This window comes from Manis pentadactyla, chromosome 14 (genome assembly GCF_030020395.1).
Source record: "Manis pentadactyla isolate mManPen7 chromosome 14, mManPen7.hap1, whole genome shotgun sequence".
In the NCBI taxonomy this organism is placed as follows: domain Eukaryota; kingdom Metazoa; phylum Chordata; class Mammalia; order Pholidota; family Manidae; genus Manis; species Manis pentadactyla.
Window position 1 is genome coordinate 64291822 of NC_080032.1, and position 25928 is coordinate 64317749.

General features: G+C 48.9%; 1 protein-coding gene and 1 non-coding gene across 13 annotated transcripts; both read right to left on the reverse strand.

Annotated features, from left to right (window-relative positions):
- Positions 1-691: 691 nt before the first annotated feature.
- CHD4 (chromodomain helicase DNA binding protein 4) lies at positions 692-25928 on the reverse strand. Of its 12 annotated transcripts, none has more exons than XM_057491710.1 (40): positions 25770-25928; positions 24744-24921; positions 21124-21245; positions 20723-20917; positions 20406-20524; positions 20065-20306; positions 19713-19840; positions 19334-19469; positions 19001-19140; positions 18572-18811; positions 17765-17968; positions 17454-17659; positions 16882-17013; positions 16712-16808; positions 16095-16286; positions 15438-15638; positions 15149-15286; positions 14780-14901; positions 14500-14673; positions 14053-14194; positions 13832-13963; positions 13599-13716; positions 12361-12485; positions 11769-12006; positions 11433-11608; positions 8894-9074; positions 8723-8809; positions 8544-8632; positions 8310-8443; positions 7855-7999; positions 7572-7737; positions 7219-7316; positions 6979-7108; positions 6671-6742; positions 6235-6372; positions 5881-5989; positions 5642-5774; positions 2369-2564; positions 1485-1648; positions 692-1293 (listed from the first exon to the last, which is right to left on the reverse strand). In XM_057491710.1, the coding sequence occupies exons 2-40, from the start codon at positions 24841-24843 to the stop codon at positions 1276-1278; spliced, it is 5679 nt and encodes a 1892-aa protein (XP_057347693.1). In that variant the 5' UTR covers positions 24844-24921; positions 25770-25928; the 3' UTR covers positions 692-1275. The 12 variants fall into 12 exon arrangements, with proteins under 12 accessions (XP_057347693.1, XP_057347692.1, XP_057347689.1 ...); XM_057491709.1 differs by having other exon boundaries at positions 2366-2564; XM_057491706.1 differs by having other exon boundaries at positions 8894-9071; positions 19001-19179.
- LOC118924891 (small Cajal body-specific RNA 11) lies at positions 7398-7536 on the reverse strand. Its single transcript, XR_005029779.1, has one exon. It is a non-coding gene; the product is annotated as a small Cajal body-specific RNA 11 (non-coding RNA).

Genomic DNA, 25928 nt, shown 5'->3' on the forward strand with positions numbered 1-25928 from the left:
CTAGAGGTATTGGCTTTCTATCTTACTGTAGAGTTCGGTCCGAAAAACTGGTTATTTCAAAGTTGTCCCCTTCCCTCAAAGTAATGCCTAAGAATCGGGCCCTCCTGCTGGCATTCCCCCGGGTCTCAAGATCACGGACTCCCACGCCGCCTACCTACTTCCAACCCTCTGATTGGGAAGTTCTCCTTGACCCCAGAGGATCCTGCTCAGTCTGTCAGGTAAGGTTCCTCTCTAGGTTGACACCTGGAGGTCAGGAGGAAGACATCTTACATCCTAATATAAGTTCCTAGGAACTTCAGCCCTCCCTCAAATGAACTCCAAGGAGTGCTTAGTAACTGCTGAAAACTGTTGCACTTTACTGGTTTTAGCTTCACAACGCTATGAGGAAGACGCTATGAGGAAGGTATCTATTTTATATGAGAAATCGACAGCCCAGATTAACTTTCTCCAGGTCAGAGCCATTGAACAAGCAGTGCAGCATTGAACCCAGATTAGTTTTGGAGTCTCTCATTTCCCGGATGGCGGTCATCCGTAGCCCAGAGCACACAGGGCACATGCACACAGACTTAATGCGGCTCTTTCGTGGAGTATCAGAACGTAAGGTAACCCTTGGTTTTCAGTTACAGGACTCTCAGGGCTCCTGTCATACACACTCATCCCCCTGCACTGCACCCACACTGAGCCAGAGCACTAAAATACAAGGAAACTTTTATTTTCAGTTTTCATCAAGAAATTTGCTGTGGTTTTTTATGCTTTTGGTTCTTTTCCTTTTTTTTTTTTTAAACACTTTATTTCATTCTAGCTGCTTAGTGGCTGGAGCCGCTGGGTTCCTGGTATTAAAAAGATGCCAACAGAGGTAGCTGTGTCTCGCCCAGGGGCCCGGCCCACTCTGAATACCCCCAAAAAGGAGAAAAAACAAAACAAAATAAAACCAAAAGGAGGAAGAAATTCAGATCATTTTCTTCAAGCCTGGCAGGAACCCACAACAGTTCGTGTGTAACAGACGTTACAGTGGGGAGAAGCCAGGGCCCAGAAGGCCAGCCCGCCAGCTCCCTGCAGATGGCGCCGGCGCTACTGCTGCATGTCTCTCCAGCAGGAAGGGCACCATTGCCCCTCACTCCCCCTTCCCCCAGTGCACTGGGGGCTATTCCTTTACAACATGGAAGATGGGGCAGAAGGAAGGAGAGGGTCTCCCAGGCCCCCAGAGGAGAAGCTGGGCAAGGGAAAGTGAGGAAGGTCACTGCTCATCGGTGGAGGTGGTGTCCGTCTGGTTCTTCACTGCTGCTGGGCTACCTGTAGGGAGAGAGAGCCAAGGAGTCAGAATTCCAGAGCATAGGCATTCACCCAATCCCCAGAGAACCCAATGGTAGGACAACCCGACCGCTTAGTAGGGGACAGAGAGCCTGAAGCCAGGCACTGAGAGCAGGGTTACAAGTCCTGGCATGGCTCTGCTCAAACAGCTGGCCAGAAGAAAATGGCCTTACCTGCTGTGGAGTCGGTTCAGGTGCTCGGTTTGCCAGGCGGCTGAGAATGTTACGCTCTGACATCTGTAGCCTCACAGCAACTGGAGGAATTCGGGCAATGGTAGCAGGAAGGCGAGTCACATCGGCTTTCATGTCACTCAGCAGTTCTTCTAGCTGTTTCAGAACTGTGCAGGGGAAAAAAAGAGGTGGTGAGCTGTAGTGCTCAACACCGAGACCCTTACCACAGCGACCAGCTCCCACTTCTCAGTGACCGTGACTGACGTGCTTGAGTACTGTCTTCAGCCATTGACTCACTTGATCTGAGCACCACCACGCTCAAATTCCTGCTCTTCACAGTCCAGTTCTAACTGTCCATGATTCTTTGCTTTTTAAAGTCACCTAATCCTCACTGTCCCTTGCTCCTATTTCCTCCACTTCTTAGGAGAAGCTTATTCTTATTGTTTCCTGTCTTTTCTCCCCACCTTTTGGAGCTATCTCCCTCTTCCCTCTAACAGCCTTCTTCTTTTCCTCATTTCACCTTCCACCCCCGCGCCCCCCAAATGTTTTAACTTTAATTAGAAACAAGGTGTTTGAAAGAGGTTGAGAATTTGTAGGGATCTTAAATCACCTCAAGTTACCTCTAAAGTACCAAAGATGACAGACACTATATTATTCTGGTTTGCCTTCCTCCTCCAAGAACTTGAATACATTAAAAGAGGCAAAGAGCTACTGTCCTTGATTGCCTCTAAAATATTAGCTTCCCAAGGAGGAAGGCAAAGATCCCCAGCACATCCTAAGCTTCCAGATAGAGGGGCTGAAAAAGGTTTGGGAACAAGGGAATGTGTGTTGGAGAGGGCTAGAGGAAAGAGACTGAGTCAGTAGGAGGCAGGAGAGCCACTGGCTACCTTTGTGCAGGACCGCATTGGCTGGCTTGTTTCCTGCCATTGACTCCTTGGACAGATGCTGATGACTCTCCGCCAAACACTCCACCTCAGCAAAGCGGGTGTTTAGGGCCATGGAAGGGTGAGAGGGGTCCTCTGACATGTTCAGGTAAGCTGCCCGGCGCAGCTGTTCCTCAATCACCAAGGCTTGTTCTAAGAGCTGGACAAGGGATAAAGAGGAGATGGGAGTTGGCCTGACACTGTTTGCTTATTTCTGACAGGCCTCAGAACCTATAAAGAACCTTCTGGATGGCTCCCCACACCCAAGCAGTTCAACATTACATTGCTTTTTTTAATCCCCCTCTGGAGATAAATGTAAAACTCTTTACCCCCTACTCATTTGCTCTAATATAAAAATGGTGACTCAATTTAGAAAATACAGAATGTATAAAGAATTAAAATCACAAGTAATTCCACCTCCTAGAGATACCATTAACATTGTGAGGCTTTCTTTTGCATTATTTCCTACATAATTGAGAGCATTCTGTATACATTATCTATATTGGGTTTTCACTCAAAGCTACATAGTCTTCCTTTATTATTAACTTCTTTATAGAAGATGACTTTTAATGGCTGCACGGTAGTCCATCTATGGACATACTACCATATTATTTTACTTGTTTAACTCTTTAAAATTATTCTTTGTCTCCCTCTCACTACCATTCCTTTACTTACCCCTAAGAAGCAACCCCTTGAATATACTTACTGTGTCTTTTTGTGTGTTGTTTTTGAAGGCTCAGTATTGTTTCATGTGCACATTTCTAATCTATAGAATGATGTTCTGTACATATAAAATGCTTTTCTTTCTTTCCCTATTACATCTTATGTTGTTATTTCACATGTATTTTGTTGTTTTAACAGTTGCTTAATGCTCCAGGATCTGAATCCACATTCTGCCTATCCACACTCCCAATGCTGAACATCCAGGTTGCCTCCACGCCCCCCACCAAAAATCACACTGCAACACTTGGCACATGTTGTCTGATGGAGTTGTGTACAGGGTCCTTGAATTATATTCCAAGAGACAGAATGCTGATTCCTAAATTATGACTTAATTCACTCAGTGTCCACCGGTTTTTAAAGAGAACGATTCCATTAGGGGGTCAGGAAAAAGGACAGTATGAGAATAATGGGCTGTTGTTTCTTCCACAAGACTTGGATCCATCAGGGCCTCCTGCTTAATCCCCAAACAGAATGAGCATCTACTTTCATCTGTAAACCCATCTCCCTCACCAATTCCTCATTCTGCCCCAAACTCTGAGCTTTGTCTAGGATACCTGGGCTTGCTGCTATTCTTTTAAAGCATTCTCCCAAGAGAGTGCTCCTCTCCTAGCATCTTCAGCACCTCCACACAAATGCTTTTCAAACCTGCGTCTCAAGCACCGATTGTTCTGCTGCCACTCAGGGATGGTTGGGCACTCTTTGATCCCACTTGCTTATAGTAGTAGGGGTAGTGGGAGGGTATTTACTTGTGAGAAACATCAAATGACTTGTCTAAAGTTGAATTTACTCTTTTCTACAAACTGTTCCCTCTCACTTCCTTGATACACCAATGATAACTTTCTTTGTGACTCAGCTCAAACTTCAGTTATTTTTGGAATCCTTTGTATCTCAAATCCAGTAAGTCAGGAGTTGGCAAACTATGGCCCGTGGGCCAAATCTGGCCCACTGCCTGTTTTTGTATGGCCCAAGAGCTAAAAATGTTTTTATGTTTTTGTATGGTTTAGAAAAAGTCAAATAAGAGTTGTTTGTGACACTTCATAGAAATTATTTGAAGTTCAGATTTCAGTGTAGATAAAAGTTTTATTGGAACACATTCATACTTCTTTATCACCTGTGGTTGTTTATACTCTCACAGTTGAGAAACCCTATGTCCCCCAAAGCGTGAACAGTTACTATCTAGCCCTTTAAACAGCAAAGGTTTTTGCTGACCCCCTGAATTTACTGAATTTACAGTAAATCAATAAATCCTGTACATTCTTTGGTGTTTTGTCTCATTTACTTTATCCTTTCCATTTTCCACAACCAGCATCACGCTCACCCCCACTACCTCACAACTCCACAACAGCTCTATAATCTCATAAATGTTTCCATTTCCCTTGGTTCTAAGCACAGCTCTTCACAACCTTCACTGGCTGCCCATCAACTGTAGTCCAAACTCTCTTATCTGGTGCCAAAACCCACCTACTGACTTCTAGCATTCTCTCTCTCTCTCCAATCTACCTCCCACCATCACCCAACACCAGTGCTTTCTCAGCCCAGTGGTGCTGTTTGCTGTTTCCGAGCACCATAAACTCTGCTGCTTTCTGTTGTCTTTGCCTAGCCTAATCCCTTTGGTTCAAACAGCTTTGTTTCTATCCAACAATCTCAATTACATTCATCAAAACTGAATTCGAGTGCCATCTTTTCCAAGAAGCCATTTGTGAGCTCTGTCCCCACTCCCCAAATTCCCTCTGGAGAACTTTCATATGGATTCAGCAGTCTCCCTCTCAATACAGAGAATGGCATTCATTTGTTCATACATTTGCTACTACTTTAAACCAAAAGCTTCTTGAGGACAGGCACTATGTCTTCTTTATTTTTGTATCCCCTATGTCGCTCATTGCTTGGCACATAATGCTTCAAGGTTTATTAGCATACGTTTCTTATTCCCCCAATTACACTCATCTTAAGATCCACATATCTTGTCTTCATGGCACCCCATTTTGACGGTCTGCACACAAGATGCCCTTAATAGACAATTTCTGAATTCCTGAGTGAAACTCCCTTCAGTCCTGGGCTCATCAGCCCTAGTGATTCTGAAAATGGAGTTCTGCCTTTGCATCTCCTCCCTGCACCCACCCAGCTCTTCCCCACACAGGGACTCTCAGACCCAGAAAAAAGTACCACTAACCCACTGACAACTCTGCCTCCTCAGAGATCTAAGTCAATCCCACTGCTGTTTCTTTCCCAAACACTTCAGCCTACAGTGCCCCCCACCACCACGGCACTAGACTTTGTTGTTCAGTAGGCACAGTCATCTTCAGCCCTTGTACAGATGGTTAATTTTCAAATCTATCGGTCTTCGCTAATATTAAGATACCTGGGAGCAAAACCTTTCGAGAATACAAGAAGTTAATAAGCAAAGTGCACAGGAGGAAACAATAAGCAGTGTGGCTGAATGAACAGATTCCCTCTTTGCGGCCCTCACACTCCACTGGCCGCCACCAATGCTGTGTTCCTCCCCATGCTGCTCACCTTGAACCTTCGAGCTAGAAACTTATTCTTGATCTCTAAGAAATTGCCACGGTTCATTTCGCCCTTGAAAGGCTCGTTGAGGATGGCATAGCGTGGGTCATTCTGGATGTCCTGCCACCGGGCATAGCCATGGCTGTTGGAAAGTTGCTCAGGAAAAACAAAGTGAGAAGAAAAAGAACCTCAAATTGTGGGAACTTCAGAAACCTTAGAACTGCAGCCCAGACTCGGGCAAAGGATACTTTATGATGCCAGCCAGCAGCCAGTAGTCATGCCGTCGATGCCAGATCTCGTAAGTCTTCTTGGTGACAGTGGCTGCCCGCTCCTCATTCTGCCAAAGGGAGTGCAACTCTAAGAAGGATTTAGGGAAGGTTAAGGAGAAAAGGCAAGTACCTGTGAGAATCCAAAATCCTATATATTCCTGCCCCCAGGTACCAACTTAGTAGTAAGCCCCTGGTTTTCTGACTCAGAGCCCAGAGGAGTCTGCAGTCAGCCTGGTATGCTCTCATCTAGGCAAGGAGAAGTCTCTGGCTTCTGACAAGAACCCTAATTTCACCTCAGGGCCTTTTAACCCCAGGGGCCCTTTTTCTCCATACCAGTAAAACCACCGTCTGCGATATTGAACATGAAACGCTGTTTAATATTCTTCTTCTGCTTCTCATCATTCAGGTCTTTGGTGGTCTCTCCATTCTGAAGCATCACCTCTTTCTTCTCTTCTTCTTCTTTCTTCTCTTCTACAGGATACATAGAAGAAAATGTCAGCTCCAGACAGAAGCCCAGCACCGTGGACCTTACCCATAGCAGCATGTGCTGCAGTAACTGTCCACCACCACCCTCTCTCCACACAAACCCAGAAAAGGTGCCACCGGCCCAGTGACAACCAAATGTGAAGACCACACTCCTTTAGCTTGGGGAAACACGGCTCTATGGGTGGGGATAGGGTAGCAGGTGGGTGGGGAGGCCCCAGAGACAAAGTCCTTGCTCTAGTTCCAGAGCTCTTTTAACCCACAGTCAGCTTCTCCAAACACCCACCTTTGTCCTCCACCACAATGGAGGTCAAATCTACTGCTGACTTCTCCTCCACCTTCTCCATATCAGCAACACCTGGGGGAACAGATGGCATGCAGAGTCTAAACAGTGTTCTCTGTTCCATACTGTATCCAAATGGAACAGTCTTAAACGTAAATCTTGATGTCTTAAGGGGGTAGTAACTTCACAATTTAGAATCAAGTGTGCAGGAGTCATCAGTGCCACTTCCTCCTGACATTTCTACAGCCTGGCTAGATTCAAGAGCAACTCTGGTTCATATAGGGATCTGTAGTGCTTGAAACTGTGGATACCTTTGGGCTCTGTCTCCATAGGTTCCTCTGTTCTCTCCTTCACCTCAGCCTTTTCTACTTTCTCCTCTCCCTCAGGAGGTTCAACAAGGGCTTTTTCATCCTCTGAGGCAGGAGCAGGGGTCTGTGTACACTTCAAAGAGAAGAAAGACAGAAATTAAAGCAGACAGGCCAGCATCCAAAAGGAAGAGTGAACTTATCCGTTTGCCTGTGGTGTGGCATCCAGTTACCCCCATCTCTTACCTCAACAGTGGCTTCAGGGGCTACAGATTTAACCTCCTTTTCTCCTTCTGCACTCTCTTCTTCTTTGAGGCTATTTTCCTCTATTTTTATCCCATCCTCTGCAGACCAATAGAAGACAATTAATTAGAAAGAAAGACCTAGATCAGCAAGTCATGCCTTCTCAGTTTGTCTCACATTAAATTGTCCTCTCGTGCCTTTAAGAGCCAGCCCCATTCTTAGGACGGCTCTCCTAAACTGAGAGGGAGCTTGCTGTGTGTCCCGCCAGAACCCCTTGTTAGAACTGAGCACAGAGAAGCAAAAAAATATAGGCCAGGACAAGATGGGAAGGAGAATGACAGTCCAGGCAGACCTACCAACAGGTGGGGCAGGTGCAGGAGTATTGGGTTGTGTGTCCCCTGGAGTGGAGGGTGTAGGAGTCTTGGGGGAAGGGGACCCTGGCTGGGACATTTTCTTGTTTTCCTCTACTTCAGCAAGTTCAGGCATGCTCCAGCGCCCATTAACATGTTCAAACTCCTGTACCTGTAGTAATGGGACAAGAAGTTGAAGACCCATTTCCAGCCCTAGGCTCCTTTCCTGCTGGCCCTCTGGTCAGTCCCCGCCAAAACCTTGAACAACACAGACAGAGTCAGGGCTCACCTTCTTGCGAATCAAGGACATGACACCAATCCTAGTAAGGACATGCTGGCGAGACAGGCCTTCTCGAGGGACACCATCAGCAAAGGTCTCAGCCCCATCTGCTCCTGGCTCACATAAATGCCGCATAAAAAGAGAGACATAAGCCCTGTAGTGAAAGAAACAGAGAAATGAGCTAAACAGCAATCATGTCAACTCCTAGATCAGATTCTTTCCCATCTCCACTTCGGTATTATCAGAGACAACTAGGTAAAGCCCACCATCACACTGAAGGCTGTTCTCCAGACCCCATCCCATGGCCCAGGTTCTCTTCCAGGGTTCCTCTGTTCTACCAGCCTCACCTGCCAACTTGAGTAGAGGAAACCACTGCTTTCCCTGCATAGCCTGGACTAGTACTGTGGAAGCACCAGAGGTTCAACGCCCTTACTCTACATTAGCCACTCTGGCTCTCAACTTACTTGAACTCTTTCTCTGACTTGCCCCGCAGATCTCTCACAAGCCACTGGGTGGTAAAAGCATCCTGAGGTGGCATCCCATATCGCATAATTGCATTAAGAAAGGCTTTTCGCTGACGAGCATTAAAGCCAAGTACCTAGGGAAGAAGGAATCTAGGTGAGAGGAGGCAGATCTTATCTATCAGAGACCCAGTATCAGCACTTAGCCACTCCTCCTGAGAACTGTATGGCACTTACTTCAATATTCCCACCAACTCGGGCCAACAGAGGAGGCAATGGCTTATCTTTATCATTCCGCAGGCCCTTACGACTGGGCCTGCGGGGAGCTGCAAGAAGAAAAGGATGCATGAGTGACACTGGCAAGGGTACTAGACAAAGCAATATTTTAAAAGCCAGCAGAAAGGCATAGCCCTCACCTTCTGAACGTTCATCAAAGTCTTCATCACCTTCCTCTGAAGCCACTGAATAATCGGACTGGTTGTCAGACTGGTCGTCCTGCCAATCTGGAGGGAGAGAGGGCAGATGAGCGGGGCCCACTGCTCTAGTGGGACGGCCGATGGGTGGGGGGCGGGGCCGGCCACACACACCTCGGTCCTCCTGGGAGCCATCATTGTAGTTGACCTGTTTACGGATTCTTTTTCCTTTGCCCAGATTTCGGGCCAGATCTTCTTGCTGCTGCTCATAATGATGCCGCAGCAATTTCTCCCAATAGTCAGGATCCACACTTTCTTCCTGTTTTATGATTTCCCGTTCTACCTCCTCTTCCTCCTGGGACAGAGGGAGGGCCAGGGCTCAGGGTTGCTGAAGTCAGCACCACCAGCTATCCCTTAACCTCAGTTCCAATTCCGTTAGCTCCTTTGCATGATTGACCTCTGAAATACTTGGTTTGCCTGCTGGGACCTAAGAACTTGGAAGAAATTTAATTGACAGGACATGGCTCTTCATAATTAGCAGTCAACATAACTCGAGAAAAACAGGATGGCACTGTTAACACAAGAGAAGGATGAAGAGACAATATGCTTTTTCTAATCCCTTTTACTGACACATATACAGTTGGGAGATAGCAAAACAAAAAGGCTTTTTTTTAAAGACTTAGCAAGGCAGAACAGAGAAGGTTCTAAAATACTGCAAAAGATTTTCCTAAGAGAGGAGGAGGACCATAAGCCATCTATTCTTCATAAACCACAGAAGTTTACCAACTGTGTAGAAATGTGTATTATCTCTTGTATATAAAAATATAACATACTTGTATATGTATAAATAGATATATACATGTATTCTCTTACATCCCAATGTTTATGCTCTTCTGGAAGCCCTTTAATTTCTTTTTCAGACACTTCAGGATCATGAACTAATTCCAAATCTCTTACGTTAGAATTAAACTTCTGCTAATAGGGTAACATTAGAAATAACCTAAATGTCCGTCATATGGAACTAAATGAATAAATTATAGAGGTTGAGAGGAGGGGCAGGGGGAATGAAGGGGACCAAAACATATAAACTTCCAGTTTAAAATAAGTTTAAACTTACACATAAAATAAGTCATAGGGATGTTAATGAACAGCATGGATGACTGTAGTTAATAACACTGTATTATATATTTAAAAGATGCTAAAAGAATAGACCTTAAAAGTTCTCAAGAAAAAAAAATGTGTAACTACATGTGGTAACATGTTAATTAGACTTATTGTGGTGATCGTATTACAACATACATAAATACCAAATATGTTGTACACCTGAAACTAATATGTTATATGCCAATTATACCTCAATTTAAAAAAACTAAATTAATTTTGATACTTCCAAATAAGGACACATTATGCTGCCAAAAGAGTTGGGTGGGAGAGGTCTTTATGTCTTGATTGGACTAAATCTTCAACATTTACTAGGTGGACAAAAGCAAGGTAGAGAACATTACATATAAAGAACTATTTTTGTGTTTAAGGGAAAAAAATGTGTGTGTATACACACACATGTACATGTGTATATAAACATGTATTTATATATCCATCTATACATAGAGATGGATATTTATGTAATTTGTATGTACATAAAATATTTTCAGAACAATATACAAGAAACAGGAAATATGAGTTATTTCCAGGGAGGGAACTAGGTAGCCAGAGAAAAGGGGAGGGAAAGAGATACCTTTGTATCTTTCAAATTGTGAACTATGTGAATTATCATTAATTCAAAAGATGAAATTTTCACATCTTATAAACTAGCAGATGCACCCACTAACGAGAGGGCCATTTATATACCTGAGTGCTTGTTAGCAGGTTTATCAACAGGAGGGACAGAACCCCCACCTTCCCACCACTCCGCATGCTGCCCAATCACTCCTGTACGCTCCATACACAGCTCCTTGCCCTGACTGGAAGGCCAAGCACCCTGCGGGAGGGCAGTTTTGACTGACTACTACTGGCCTACAGACCTGTCAGGCTTTTCAGCACAGCTTCACACAACTGAGTTCAGCAGCACCACCTTCGAGAACAAAGAAATTAGTTATGTATCAGAAAAACACAGCAAGAGGGACGGTTCTGAGTTGGAAGGATGAGAAAAGATGACAAAGACAACCAGAAACCTATGTCAATTCAGAAAACCCTGAGCTGTGTTTAAAGGGGACAAGACAGAGCAGTTTTTTTATATTTTATACCTTACTATATCATTTGGGGGATAATTATTACAGAAGCCACACAGTTAAATCATTGTTTTAGTATTTTGTTTTATTTACTAAAAAAGACCAAGAAAAGGAAGGGAAAATAATTCTAATGTTTTAAAAAGCACAGGGAAATAGGCTGCCTAGGTATGTATCTCCTCTCCTGCCTTTTCTCTGAACAGACTTGAGATAGTAATCAAAAATTTGTAGGGCTAATAAAATACCTAAGAGAAAATGGGATTCTGATAAAGAGCTAGTATATGTTTTGGGTGTTTTCTGACAGCCATGACAAAGCTGAGAGTGTGAGTGCTCAGATGTTATTTACTTTCAGAGGAAGACGTACATCAACTCATCAATGTGCTTGTTTCCCTACAGATGTTTTCCTCTTGTCTCAAATACCACCTTAGCCACAAGTCTAATTTCCAGACCTGTCACCAAGCACGACATTGCCTTGGACTCATACTCACCCCCATTTCTTCTTCCCGTACTACATACTGGGCCACTTTAAATGAGCTCAGATATTCATTCATGCCCTGCAATTCCGTGTCTTCCGTCTCATCCTGGTTACGGTCCAGCAGTCGTTCAATGGCCTTATCATCATAGTGGATAACACTGCTATCTTCTCCCTCTTTGTTGTCTCCTCCTATAAAGAATAAGGGGTCCGTACCCCCTAGAGTCAGCTTTGACAGTTGCAGTGGAAAAAGCAAGTCCCACAAGACCCTAAGTCCAAGCCTCCAGACCTTAGGTATCAAAGATACCCTTTCGAGAGGCCAAGCCCCACACCAAAACAAGTGATAGGTCACCTCCATCTGTGGCTTCATCCTTGAATAGTTCCTCAGTGCCAAATTTGAGTATGTCATCAAGCTCCTGTTTGGACATGGATCCAGTCTTGGAGCCCAGCCCAGGCCGAACTACTAGATGTGTCAGCATCATCTTCTTCTTTGCCACCTGCGTGATGCGCTCCTCCACTGACGCACGGGTCACAAACCGATAAATCATCACCTTCTTATTTTGCCCTATACGGTGAGCTCTACTAAAGGCCTGGAGTTGGGCACAAACCAAAGCAAGAAACTGAAGTAACCATATTTTCCTGCTTCCACTCTTGCCTTGACTTTCACAAATAAGCTAAATCTAGCACAAGGCAGGAGCTGCAGCTTGCCTTCATACAAAACTTCCTTTTGCACCCCTGCCCCAAGACACCATCCTCTATCAGGTTACCCAAAATAGGACCATCGCTAACCCAAACTCTCTGGCTTACGGCTTATGATAAGGTAAAAGGCATAAAAAGAATTTATTGTTTCCCCTGAAACAACTAATTCCAGATGGTGGAGCTCTCAGAGAACATTGCACATTTCCAGTAAGTCACCGTATACCTCAGCTGCTACCTCTGCTCACCTGGATGTCATTATGGGGATTCCAGTCAGAGTCGTAGATAATAACTGTGTCAGCAGTGGCCAGATTGATTCCAAGGCCTCCAGCACGAGTGGAAAGCAAGAAGCAGAACTGCTGAGCACCCGGTGCTAAGAAGGGAACCAAAAACACCATTAGAAGTGTCTCCTGAATTCTGATTAATAACTGTCTCATTAGGCAAGTAATAATTGTAAACAGGTCCACCAATGGATAGTGCAATCAGTTTGACAGTTTAAGGAGAAACAGCATATTATCATGGTCTCAAATATTTCCCTCGAGATATTTATCAATTGCAATGGAAAAGAGAGTGCCTTTACAGCAGAGAAACTCAGCAGATGCCACCTGCACTAAGTGGTCAAGGTTAACATTGCAAGCAACAGGACATTATCAGCTTCACGACCTCCTGCTGTCTGATGCCCTGAAAAGGACAAGCTCGCTTCTGTGTTCTTCTTGCCCAAATGTCAAGCCTCGATCTCATCATGAGAAAAATATCTGACAAACCCAAATGGAAAAGACAGCCCACAAAGTAACTGCCCAGTAATCACCAGACGTGTCCCCAGCAGGAATGTAAGGAAAGAATGGGGACCTGTCACAGACAGGAAGAGACACAGCTAAAGGCAATGGGGGTCTGCACTGGATCCTCAAACAGGGAAAGGACATTAGGGAAGACAACTGGCGACATGCGATTAAGGTGTAGAGTTTAGCTGACAGTATGACAACACTGATAATTTCCTGGTTTTGATAGTTTTACTGTGTTTATACAAGTTGTCATTATTAAACGAAGCTGGGTGAAGGGTATACATGTCTGTATTTTTTTTTTTTTTGCAACTTTTCTTTAAGTCCGAAATTACTTTAGGATAAAAAGTAGAAATTATAAAAAAAAAATGTGGCGGCAGCAGCTACTGAGACAAGCCAGCTCCTAACTTGCTGTTGGAGCTTGGGTAAGTCCTGATCCCTCCAAGGGCTTCAAGATACAGGAGGGTTAAATAAAATGCACTTCTTTCTAGCAGAAAAAAGCTAAGACTCTAAAGGGAAAAAAAAGCTTCTGGGTGAATAGTCCGGTACATTCTCCCAATTAAGACTCGCAAAAGCTTCACTCTTCCATATCATTGACAAAGATCCAGAAGAACCATACAGAAAAGCAGATGCCCAGGAATGAGTGATCAGTCCCAAGACACAAGTGAATGAGGATGCCTGGATTGAAGCCACTCCTTGTCTCTCACCGTTGAAGCGGTCAATGGCCTCTTGACGCATGTTCCCAGTGATTCCACCGTCAATACGTTCGTACTTATAACCTTCATGTTCTAAGAAATCCTCCAGCAGGTCCAGCATCTTGGTCATCTGGAAAAGGAGCATAGTTTAATTACAGGGGAGCCTGATGATAATCCCTGCGCTCGTGTCACTGAACCCTGTCTACTGCTGTCCCCTCAAGCTCCAGCCCAGACCACGTTAATACCTGGGAGAAGATGAGGACACGGTGCCCACCCTCCTTAAGGTTCTTGAGCATCTTCTGTAGCAGCAACAATTTCCCAGATGCTCTGATTAGGGCACTGCCATCATACATGCCATTAGGCATCTTAGGAGCTTCCTGAGCAAAGAAGCAAAACAAACAAACAAAAATATTAAAAGAAATGAAGCAGCTTCAACCAGGCAGGACTGAGAGGTCACCCAACATACCATTGCAGCCACAGGGAAGAGATATGGGTGGTTGCAGCACTTTTTAAGATCCATCACCACATTTAGCAGAGAGACCTGGTTGCCACCACCTCGAGCATTGAGTGCTTCAAAATTTCGAGTGAGGATATACTTGTAGTATTTCCTACATGGGCAAGATAGAAAGACAAATCAGACTCGAGAGCTTTTACATGACTCATGATACGGTCCCACAGTCAGAGAGCTTCCTTCCAGCACATCCCACTTTGGGACTAAGGAAAACCAAAGCACCACCACCACCACCACCACCACCACTTTAAATAGGTGAGAACCACAGGCCCTGGCCTCGGTCGCTCCCATCACCAGACTCTTGACACAGAGTGTACAGAGGAAAAAGAAACACCCTGCAGACTGGCAGAAGTCTAACTGTATTGCAAGACGGAGTCGATGCTTTCGTCCCTTCCGACTCACTTCTGCATAGGACTCAGCTCCACACGCACAATCAGCTCTGTCTTAGATGGCATGTTCTTGAACACATCAGCTTTGAGCCGTCGCAACATGTGAGGCCCCAGCATGTCATGCAGCTTTTTAATCTGGTCCTCCTTGGCAATGTCAGCAAACTCCTCCAAGAAGCCTTCCAAATTGCTTCAGAAAGAGAAAGCAAGTTGTTGGAGAAAGGGGGAAAGTGATATAGGAAATGGGCAACAGAAAGTCAAAAACAATTATGAGCTGGTTATGAATAAACACTTACTGGAATCTCTCAGGGGTAAGAAAGTTGAGCAGATGAAACAACTCTTCTAGGTTGTTTTGTAATGGAGTCCCAGTCAGCAGCAGTTTGTGCTGGAGTGAGTAACCATTCAAGACCCGGAAGAACTGGTGAGCAGACAGACAGGTAAAATGCAATGAAAAGAGGGCCCTCTGCAAATCCCGAGCTGTTTCACTGCCCAAGAGTGAAGCACCCCCCATGCCCACCTCCATGTCTTATAAGCCCCCAAGGGATATCACAGCGAAAAAGGCAGACAGAGACCATGTTTCCCTCCTCTCTTCCTAGGTCTCCCCTTAATGAGCAGTAGGTACTAGAAAACAAACTGGATGCCACAATCTGGCCCCAACCCCTCACCTTAGACTGATTATTCTTGAGCCGATGGGCTTCATCTACGATGAGGCAGGCCCAGTCAATAGAACCCAAGATTGCCATGTCAATGGTGATCAACTCATAGGATGTCAGCAGCACATGAAATTTCACAGATGCCTCTTTCTGCACAAGAAGGCAGCCTGATCACTGATGTTCAACCCAGTGTGAATGACCCCAAAGGACCAACAGGTTTCCTCCTTCCAGGGCCTGAGTCAGAAGGCAACTCAGCCCAAACAACGACTCCCTCTAGGGCGGTCTCCCTCTACTGAGATACCTTCATGCGAGAGGCCTTCTTGCCACCACGAATGGCGTTGTCTTCAAAGGAGAACTCATTCTCTCGGATGATGGCACGGCTGTCTTTGTCACCCACGTAGGTCACCACATACATATCTGGAGCCCACATTTCAAACTCCCGCTCCCAGTTGATGATGGTAGAAAGTGGGGCACTCACTAGGAAGGGGCCCTTAGAATGACCCTTTGGGAAAGAAGAGAAGCAGAGTGAGGACTGAGGGCCCCAACACACTAGCACCCCAGCGCCCACCTCCACCTCTGCCCCAAGAGCTGGCCGAGGGCTGGCAGGAATTGCATCTCCCACCTGCTTTTCTCTACATTTGGAAATGCCTGGCCTGCCCCTTTCCAGCCACGCCCACCCGCCTGTACAGAGAAAGTCTCCCATAAGTCTTCCCATACCAATTCCACCCTCAACTCTGCTTATCTCAACACATTCACCTCCAGAACTGAGGCTGAGTGCACCCACCACTATTTCCACCCATGGCTCCTTTCCTCCAATCTTTGTGAATGTGTTTCCATCTTAATGTCATTCAGTGTTCTTCAAGGTCAGTGACCAATTTTTCCTTCCTTTTTCTCTCTCCACAGAGTATAAGAGGGTGAGAAATACCCACATAAAATGCCCACAGCCTGGCTTTCCTACCTCTTTATAAAGGGAGTAGAGGAAGACTGCCGTCTGGACAGTCTTCCCCAGGCCCATCTCATCAGCTAAGATGGTGTCGGTGCCCTGAGCCCAGGAGAAGCGCAACCAATTCAAGCCCTCCATCTGGTAGGGATGCAGGGTTCCACCAGTAGCATCCAGGTACTCTGGCTGTCGCTCATACTTCACTGTCGGCTGAAGGATGAAATAAGGGAGTCACAAGCAGGCAAGAAATTCCCTCCCTTCATCTTTTTAACCTTAACCATCCTCACATTATATTACAAATAAAACCAAGAGGAACTGAGCCATGGATTAAGAGTCAGAAAACCCAGGTTCTAATATAAGTTTCATAAACACTTGGGGCTGTGACCCCCTGCTAGGTAACACTTTCTCAATCATGCAAATGCAACCTGCTACATTTTCATTTTTCTGATGACAGCAGAAGTAACCCCAGCACTCCTCTGGCTTCGAGAGATGTGGAGAAGTGGGGAAGCAGACTAGGGGAAGGACTCTCAGTCACAGTCCCTACCTGCAGCCCCTTAGAGCACCAGTTAGCCTGGAGTGTCCAACACACATCCTCCCACCCAACAAAACCGCCTTCCTCTTCCGCCCCAACTCACATCAACTGTCGGAGTTTCAGGAGGCCTTTCCAACTTCCGTAGCTTTACCTTCTTGAGCTTCTTGCCTGGTCGTCCTTCCTCACCCCTCATTAACTCCCTAAAGAAGACAACATCACCCCACTGTCCAGGGTCCTTCTCGTAAGTGGCTCATCCTCACTAAAGCCACTCACCTGTGATTCCAATAGCTCTGCTTGAACAGGTCGTAGTCCTGTATCTCCACATCCTCACTCTCCCAGGAGGCCTGATCATAGGGCAGGTCCCGCCACTTGATCAAATAGTGGACATGGCCCTTCTTGTCCACGCTGCAAGGTCAAGGAGGAAAAACCCTGAACCAGAAGGCCACCTCCTCTCCTCCTAAGACAGCCTTGCTCCCAGAAAGGTAAGCCAATAACCTATGTTCCAAACCTGACCTCTAGGAAGGCCAGACACCACAGGTATTCAGAGCCTCTGCTGTACCAGTCTTTGGACCAGAAATTACCTCTGTAGTCCCCTATGGCTCAAACACTTCACCAAATGTGGTTAATAATAATATATTGAATATGCGTCTCCTCTAAGTGTCAGGCACTGGTGACATCCATTTTCTTAATCTGTCTGGCAGGAGCCTGTGGATACACTGCCCACCCCCAGGATGCCAACTTCCCATGGATTCGCTGCCCACCCTCGGTATGCCCACTCCCTGGGGATACAATGCCCACCCCAAGTAAGCCCACAAAAAGCGGCAGGCTGCCCAGTCCACTGGTACCTGTGGTTGAGAATTCGGTGGATCATCATCCATTCAGGCTTTATCCCGTAGCGATAGAATCGTTCCTCCATCTCTGCAAACTTAGGGTCTTTGTTCTTTCGTTTCCGGCTCTTCTCTTCGTCCCCACCAAAGTCCCCTGAAGGCGGCTCATCCATATCATTCTTCCGCTGATAGTTTCGGAACATCACTTGACAGTGCAGCTCCAGCTGCCAGCCGAAAACAAGACCAGTCACCAAGGAGCTGCGCATGCTCCACCATCCATCAGGCTCGATCCCTGCCCCCCGCCCGCATCGCACCTATCCCAGGTTTACCTGCAGTTCAGACACCCAGGAGCAGTGCCAGTAAGACATGCCTTGCCATTTCACAAAGAACTGCCGCTCTGGCCGCCCCTCCAAGGGCTTGGGAGAGGGAGTGTTGGGGTCAGCATCTGGAGGCCGAGGCACTGGGGTGGGAGATGGTGGCTGACCCCACTTCCAGATCAGGATCTTCTGAACTTTGCCCTTAAGAGCTGGACACTGAGAAAAAAATTGGATCAAATATCAAATCATTACCATGGGGGGAAAAATGGGACAGCCCACAGTTGAGCCTCAACCCTATCAAAGGACTATAAAATCTCATTTCAGTACGATCTCATTCCAGGACTCTTCTAGGGAAAGAATGATAGAATTCCCTCTCTGTTTCTGGACTTCATCCAGGATTTGTGCGACATTATACTCCTGCAGGCTTAACAGAGCCAGTAGCTAGGCTTCAACAATGACCAAGAACAAGCAAGCATAGAAAACCCACAGATCAAGAGCCCAGAATTCCTCTCTCAATCTAAAAGCAGTAATGGCCCATGAAACCAATCTAAACCACCAAGACCCCAAGGCTGGGTGCCAAGACAGAGAAGAGGTTCCTGGCCGGAAGAACACCACCCCACCCCTGAAGAGAAGCGGCAAAGCATCAGCTCCTTCTGAAGTCGGCCGCACCCTCCCCAGGACTACACAAGGGAGGAAAATCCTCTGCTTGGGGGTGTCCAGTGACCTCTCCTGCACCTCAGCCTCCCAAAGCCTACACGTGAAAGGGGTAAACCCTTCTGTTAGACTCCACCCCAACTCTGACTGGGGCTGGCCACTCACCGTACAGCGGGGACAGAGCCATTCACCATTGGGGATCTCTGGAAGAGGGGGGTTCAGGCAGTGGATGTGGTAGGAGGAAGGACAGGTGTCACAGCAAAGCAGCTCCCCACCATCCTTGCAGACCCGACAGAATTCCATGTGGTGGTCATCCTCCTCTTCAGGGTCACCCCCAACCTCTTCCAGGATCTCCTCACCCTCCGAATTGTCCTCTTTAGCCTCCCACTGGATGCCTTCCTTCTCCTAAAGGACCACAGAGTCAGATTATCAGCCCCCAACCCCCCACCTTGGAACCATGCCCACCATCCCTTTGAATGCTTCCCAAAGCTCACACCAGCACCACCACCATCTCCACTCCCACCTGGGCCCACAGCACTTTCTCACCTCCCACCTCTCAAGGGCGGTGAAAGGCCATGGTGGCCGGGCACTCACGCAATGGGGGCAGCTCCACTTGCCCTCAGGAGCCTTCTCCATGTCGGGATCCAGGCACACCATGTGGTAAGCGCGGGGGCAGGTGTCACACAGGATAATCTCGCCGCCTTGCTGGCACACCTCACAATAGTCCTGGTGGTCTGTCTCATAACCATCCACAGCAGTCACCTCCTCCTCGCCTGGGCAAGGAAGAGGGAAAGCCCAGTTATTAGCCACAGACTACCTCCCCCACCCCCACCCCTGAGATAAACCCAACCCCTATCTCCTTAGGGAGATTCCTCCCCAGTCATCCCACCCATCCCATCCCCATAAAAATACAGAAAAGAAACACACCTTTCTTTTTCTTTTTAGTGGTTCGGAGTTTCTTGCGGCTGCGGCTACTGCGGCTGGTGGAACCATCAGAAACAGAATAGCTATTGATACTGGCATCATCGAAGTCAGATTCCACATCTAAGTCATCATCCTCACTCTGGCAGAATGAAAAGGAGTAAGGTTAGAGGCTTGAGCCAAGGGGAAGTGAAGTGGTAGGGAAGGGATCACTCTCTTCCTCAGGCACCAGAATCCCAGCAAGGACTCATATATGCAGCCTAGTCACCTGTTCTACACCACCTCCCCACACTAGGCGCCTACTGTGAAGGCCAGATCCTGACATGCGCAGCAGCCAATTAGACACGGCACCCTCACCAAAGAAAGGCATGGGCTGGGCTCTCACCGAGGACCTCTTACGCTTAGAACCAAAACCTCCCAGCTTGATTTTCAGGGGAGCTACTTTCTTGGGTTTAGGCTTCTTGGCATCAGGTATACGAGGGCTGCCCTTGGGCTTCCTCCGAGCATTGGGACCTAAAATCAAAAGCAAGCAAGATCATACAATCCAAATACACTCTACAAGGCAGAACATGGGAAAATAAAATATGCTCCACCTAACCTGGTTTCCCCACATTCACCTTCCCAAATTTCCCTCCTGAATCCAAATTCCATTCCTCCCTCCTATCTCCTAGCCTCGGAATGACAGCATCCCCATGCTTCCTCTACAATACCCCAAGTGCCCCTGAGTCCCATCTCACCTTTGCCCTCCTTGGTCTTGGCCTTGCGGACAGGCACCTCCACGGGGGGAGGAGGAGGCGCGACCTCAGTGGCTGTCACCATGCTCTCCACCACTGCCACAGCCGCCGCCGCCGCCGCCGCCACTGAGGCCCCAGAACTGCCTTTGAAGGGATTGTTGGTGCTGAACTCCCGCCACTTCGCGCCCAAGACCATCATCATCTTGGAGACGGCGATCTTGGGGTTTTTGGCAGCAATGAGGGGTCTGGTGCAGAGACAAACAAGAAGAGAAAAGAGGGAAACGTTGAAGAATGTGAGAGGGAAGGAGAAATGAAAAGAGGGCACAGAAGCACCTCCTGTTTACCGGACAAACTGGCTGAAGGCCTTGTAGTTGGTCAGCATGCGATAATCCTCTTCTGAGAACATGTGGTCAATGTCTTCCATGCCCCAGTCTTCCAGGAGCTGAGCAGATGATTTTGGCTCCTGCAGAGAGAACAAGGTCAAAGACCTGACATCTAGTGCCCGTGCTTGCTAAGGGGAGTTGAGTTGCAACTGACGTCGTGAGGGTAGGAGAGCAGAGAGGAAATCATTAGCAGTAGTTGGAAAGAAAAAGTAGGTAGGGTGTCAGGAAACTCAGGACAGAAGCTAACAGTACAGAAAAGAGGATGGAGGCCCAGGCACCTTTGAATCATCGTCATCGTCATCCTCCTCCTCCTCCTCCTTCCGCTTGGATTTGCTCTTCTTTTCTTTCTTAGGTCCAAGTTTCTTCTTCTTCTTCTTGCCAGGGGTATAGTCGCTGCCCTCACTGTCTGAGCGCAGAGCCACCTCTTCCTCCTCCTCCACAAACTCCGGCCCCTCCCCAGAGCTGTCTCCCAGCTGCCGGCATAAGAGCAAACGCTGGAGCAGGGAAGGGGAGAGGGAGACAGACACACACATGCTACACACATGCTGGCCTCAGGACAGCCCGAGGCTCATCCCCAGGCCCCAGGGCTCAACACCCCGGAGGAAGAAACAAACGCCCCCAGCCCTGATGGTGCTCCTCCCTTCTTTCTCTCATTCCCTACATCCAGGCACCCACTCACCTCCTTTTTTTGGCGCTTGCTTTTAGGGATTTTAGGGTCCCGAGGTTTCTTAGGCTTTTTCTTCTTCTTGAGTTTTGGAGTCTCTGTTTCTGACAAATCCTCTTCTGGGTCCTCTTCATTTTCTATGTTGATTTGACAAAGGTAGGCAGGAAAAAGATCAATACCAAAAGGTTAGAGCCTAATCCAGAGGCTTTAGACTTTATTCCCCACCTCTTGTCCCAGATTCCACTGAAGAGAACTGCTACACTCTACACAGAAGGAAGCTGATACTCGGGACAAAAACAGACAAAGAGAGAGCTGTATAGACCTGAAATAGGCCTGCCAGGCCAGGCCAGGCCCACCTCGGGCAGCTGTCCAGACCCCTGCCTCCTCTCCCTCTGCCCTAACAGGAGCCCTCTCTATATGTTCACCAGTGCAACTGAACCAAGCTGCTCAGACTTAACTAAATCAGGGAAACAGGTCTAGTCCTCCTGTAACTGGCCACCAGGTATTCCATAAACCAGGGAATGCGAATGAAAGATTCTACCCAGAACACAAAAACTATAGAATACACCCTCACTACATGCACAGAACAGTATCAGTTCAAGGGTCCCAGAAACCACGCTCTTCACTAACAACCACTTTGGGTCATCACTGCTCAAAACCACAAGAAACTCCAAGTCCCAGGTTCAGTTGCCAGCCCAACATCACGCCTACTCCCAGACATAATTTCCTTTACCATCTCCAGCTCTACTGTTCCTCCCCAGCTTCTCCTGGGTCAGTAGCTCTTCTCCCCAGGGGCCCAAATCAGCCCAGCTGTCACCATCTCCTCCACCGCCCCCATCCTCCTCCCCTCTGGCTCCACCTCCTCCTCTGGCTGGGAGCACACACAAAGCCTGGGGTACTACTGAGAGCTTCCTGGGCAGGGAGAGGTGGGAAGGGGCAGAGAGGCGCAGGAGGCCAGGAGGCAGCTTCCTTTGTAACAGACACTCACACCAGCTCCCTGCTCCCTCCTCCCTCCTCTCGCCTTCTTCCCAAGCCACCCCCGCCCAGGGAGTGGAGAGAAGGAGGGAGTGCCTCACCCACTGAGGAGAGGGAAAATGGCTCCTGACCGCAGAAGCCAGCCCAGGGCACCCAGCTGCCAACATAGGACAGACAGGAAGTGGCAGGGGAGGGGGTGAGGTTGAGAGAGGTAGCAGAAGAAAGACTACCCTCAAAGACAACTTCCCAAATTACTACCTGGTCCCAGGTCCAAATGCCACCTCTCCTAACACCTACTCTGGGATGACACAGTTCTCAAGAGGCCACTCTAATATCCTAGCCAAGGAAACCCAAGACACATGAAAGGTAATATTATGGAGGCACTGGGTCACTCTGCCAGTTGTCCTTCAATCATCAGAGATTTAACAAAGGCTCAGTGGAGCTGTGGTCACAGCACACAACCTTCTCCTCACATTTCTGGGTGCCACAAGATTTACCTTGAGGAGTGGGGGCCCACGACAAATCACTGGCGCACTCCGTTTCCTCATCCGCCCAGAGTCCAGGCCACAGATCCTAAACCACCTCTTTCAGATTAGAGGTGGGCACCTATCCGACATATGGGAGTCATTTTCACCCCAAGAGAAAAGGAGCAGCACCTCGAGAGTGGTGGATGACAACATGTTTCCTGGAAGAAGTCCCACACAGGCTCTTAGTTCCTGACCCCCAGAACTAGCCCTAAAATGTCTCTGGCTCCGCCCTTCCTGAGGGAGGCAGATACCAGGGAACAGGAGACCTTAGGCTTGACAAAGCAACACAAGCCTCCCCCCAACTCAGCCCAGCATCAGGCACAAGAAAGCCCCTCCCATTCCCTTGGGAATAGAACACCAGCCTGCATCTTCTCCCTAGTAATCCCGTTTTGTGCCCCACTCCTGCCCCAATCAGCAATGTCTCTCAGCTCTTCCTCTTCATCACCTCTGTGAAGGCTGGAAGTGGACACAAGGACAAATGCTCAGAGGCAAAGGGGAATACCCTTCCATCCACATAAGACCCCCAGACTCCTCAGGCAGCTACTGCACTGACATGGCAAGCAGCAAGGTGCCTGCGATACAGATGATGATTTGGGAAAGGGGCAGGAATGAGGTGTGGCAAGTGGAAAAACTGGGTCATGCTACAGCTTGGGGCAGAGTTCACCCTGGGCACCTGCACAGCTCCCCTGTCAACACGGGGGCAGACCCAGGCCCAGGGCCAGTGAGAAGCCAAGCTGTGGAACCAGCACTGGCTGGATAGCACCACTACTCAGGCTCCTCACAGAACAGACAGGAGCATCTTACCACTCCCACCACCCCACCCCCACCTTGGGCAGCAGCTGGGCAATCTTCCACCTTGCCCTCTACAGGGCTGAGACTCAGCTTCAGTTTCTTATCACAACAGCTGAGGACTCAGTAACAAGAATGACCCCTCTCCTAAGTGACCTGGGATTGAAGTGAAGACTTCCAATTCAGAAAATGCCAAATGTGCAAACACCTCTCCCAGACCACCTCAACTTGCTACTGGAGCTAAAGAGAGAGCAGGCAGAAGTGAAATATGTTCAATGGGGAACAAGAACAGGACCTGCAGGCTCCAGAATTAAAAGAAAAATATAAGTAGAGAGAATGAAGAAATGGAATATAGAAAAAAATTAAACTAGTAAAAACAGTCAAGGAAACAAGTAGGTGACTTAGCTAGGGGCTCTGAAGGAGACAGACAAAAGAGACATCGCTTAAAGCATGACATCAATCATCATTTGAGGACAGACAAGGGTTACTCCAATCAGGCAGGGTGGTTAGAACCATACGCGTTTGGCCACTCCAAAGAGCCACCCCAAACAGGCATGATAACCCTCAACACACCAACACAAACACTTCACACTGCCAGCGCAAACCCCAGGCAACGTGCAAAAGCAGAAGCCTCGAGGAAAAAAAGCCAGGATTATGTCCACCTGCCAGGGGAGGAAGTGCCCAAGGTGTTCCCTCCCTTCTTTTGCCCCTCCTAGTTTCTCCTTCAGGCTCTGCCGTCCTACCCCAGCCCCCCATCATTTCCCCACTCAAAGACATTCTCGCAATCTGCCTGGCTACAAGCGCTCTAGATCCCAGCTGAGGAGCGCAATTCAAACTTCACACAGTTGAAACAGCACAGAAAACCGGTAAGTGATTAGAAGCTAAAAATAAGCAGATAGAGAGCAACAACCGGCACTCCCTCTTTCCTTTCCACGGCAGCAACCACAGAATCCTACAGCACAGATGCCCTGCGGGTCTCCCCAAACAGCCATCTTCAACCCCACCACCACCACTACCATACAGCCTCCAGGGGTCTCAGTCACCTGCATTCCTCCAAGGACCCACACAGGGTAATAATGCCTGCCAACCCAGAGAGCTCCCTCAACCGGGAACTGCATAGCATGCCAGAAGACAGTGCAGCACGCCTGCATCTGGGTCCGCGGAGCCCAGGAGGCACATGGCTTCCACCCCCCTCCCACAAGAGCTCTGCAGAAGGGAACCACTCCCTTCGGATGCCCTGCACATCCAGCTCCGACTCTGCACCAAGAGAGCAGCTCAACCCTGCCTCACAAGTCACTGAGGAGTCAATGCCTCTTTCCTGCCCTGGCTTAGGGAAGATGTTACCTGGGTGGGGTGGGGGCAGACTGTTGTTCAAAAGTGCATCCATATCCTCATCCTCACTGCCCGCTGAGCAGGGGGACGGGGAGCCCAGGCCCGACGCCATCCCCTTCCGCTCCCGGCCAGGGAATTGGCCCAGCTGCTCCTGCCTGCGGCCTGGGGCCCTCTACACTGGCCCGAGTCACTGTGCGGGGGAGGGGGGAAAGAAAGGGAGAACAGTCAGTGACGCGCACTGCCCCCTCCCCCACCCCCACTCTTTCCGCCCACCACCACCACGGCCCCCCCACCCCCGCCACCCTAGCGGGGCACCCGAACCACTCAGGCTGAACTTAGTTCCACACTCCTGGGGGCCCCCGGAAGCCGGCTCCCCAACTGCAGCCCCCCGATGTGACGGAGCGACGCCCCCATGGCAGGCTGGTGCAGGCGCGGGGTGAGAAGCGGGGCTGGACAGAGCAGGAGGTGACGGGGGGTGGGGGAGGGAGGGTCCGAGTGGCCGCGGCGCGGGGGTGGCTGGAGGAGGCGGCCGGCGACGAGACGCTCGGGGACACAAGGTCACTTGGGGGTGGGGGGGCGCCTCCCTGCGCCTGGGGAGGGGCCAGTCCCCAGACAGGGCAGCTCTCCAAAGGCTGTCCTCTGGGACAACTCAGGTTCTCCGGAGGAGCCGAGGGGAAGAGGGGGCGTGGAGGCTCCAGCGCTCCGGGGGGCTGGAGGCAGGGACCCGGTGGGGCAAGAGCGCGCCCACCGGACAGGGGGGTGGGCCACGTGTCCCGGGGGGCAAGTGACCAAAGGGCAAGGGGCGGGCGCCGGGCATTGTGGGAGACCAAGCCCGAGGTGGGCGCCGCAGGGAGCCAGACTCCGCCCGGGCCGGGCCAGGGTGGGGGCTGGGCACCCTGCAGGGAAAAGGAGGAAGGGTCGGCTGCCCCGGGCAGGGGGCGGTCCGCGGACGCCTGAGGAAAGGGTGGGTGGAGGGATGACCCTCGGGGCTGGCAGACTGAGTGGGACGTCTCTTTGCGAACCCCGCGCTCTCCTCACCCCGGAGCCGCCGCAGGTCGCGCTGAGTCCGGCCCGGTGTCGCTCCCGCTCGAGCTCCTCCTCGCCACGGCCGAAGGGGGGAAAATGGCTCCGGCTCCAGCGTCGCCTCTTAAAGGGCCCGAAACACCGGCCGGGAAATCCCACCGCACAGGCCCCGCC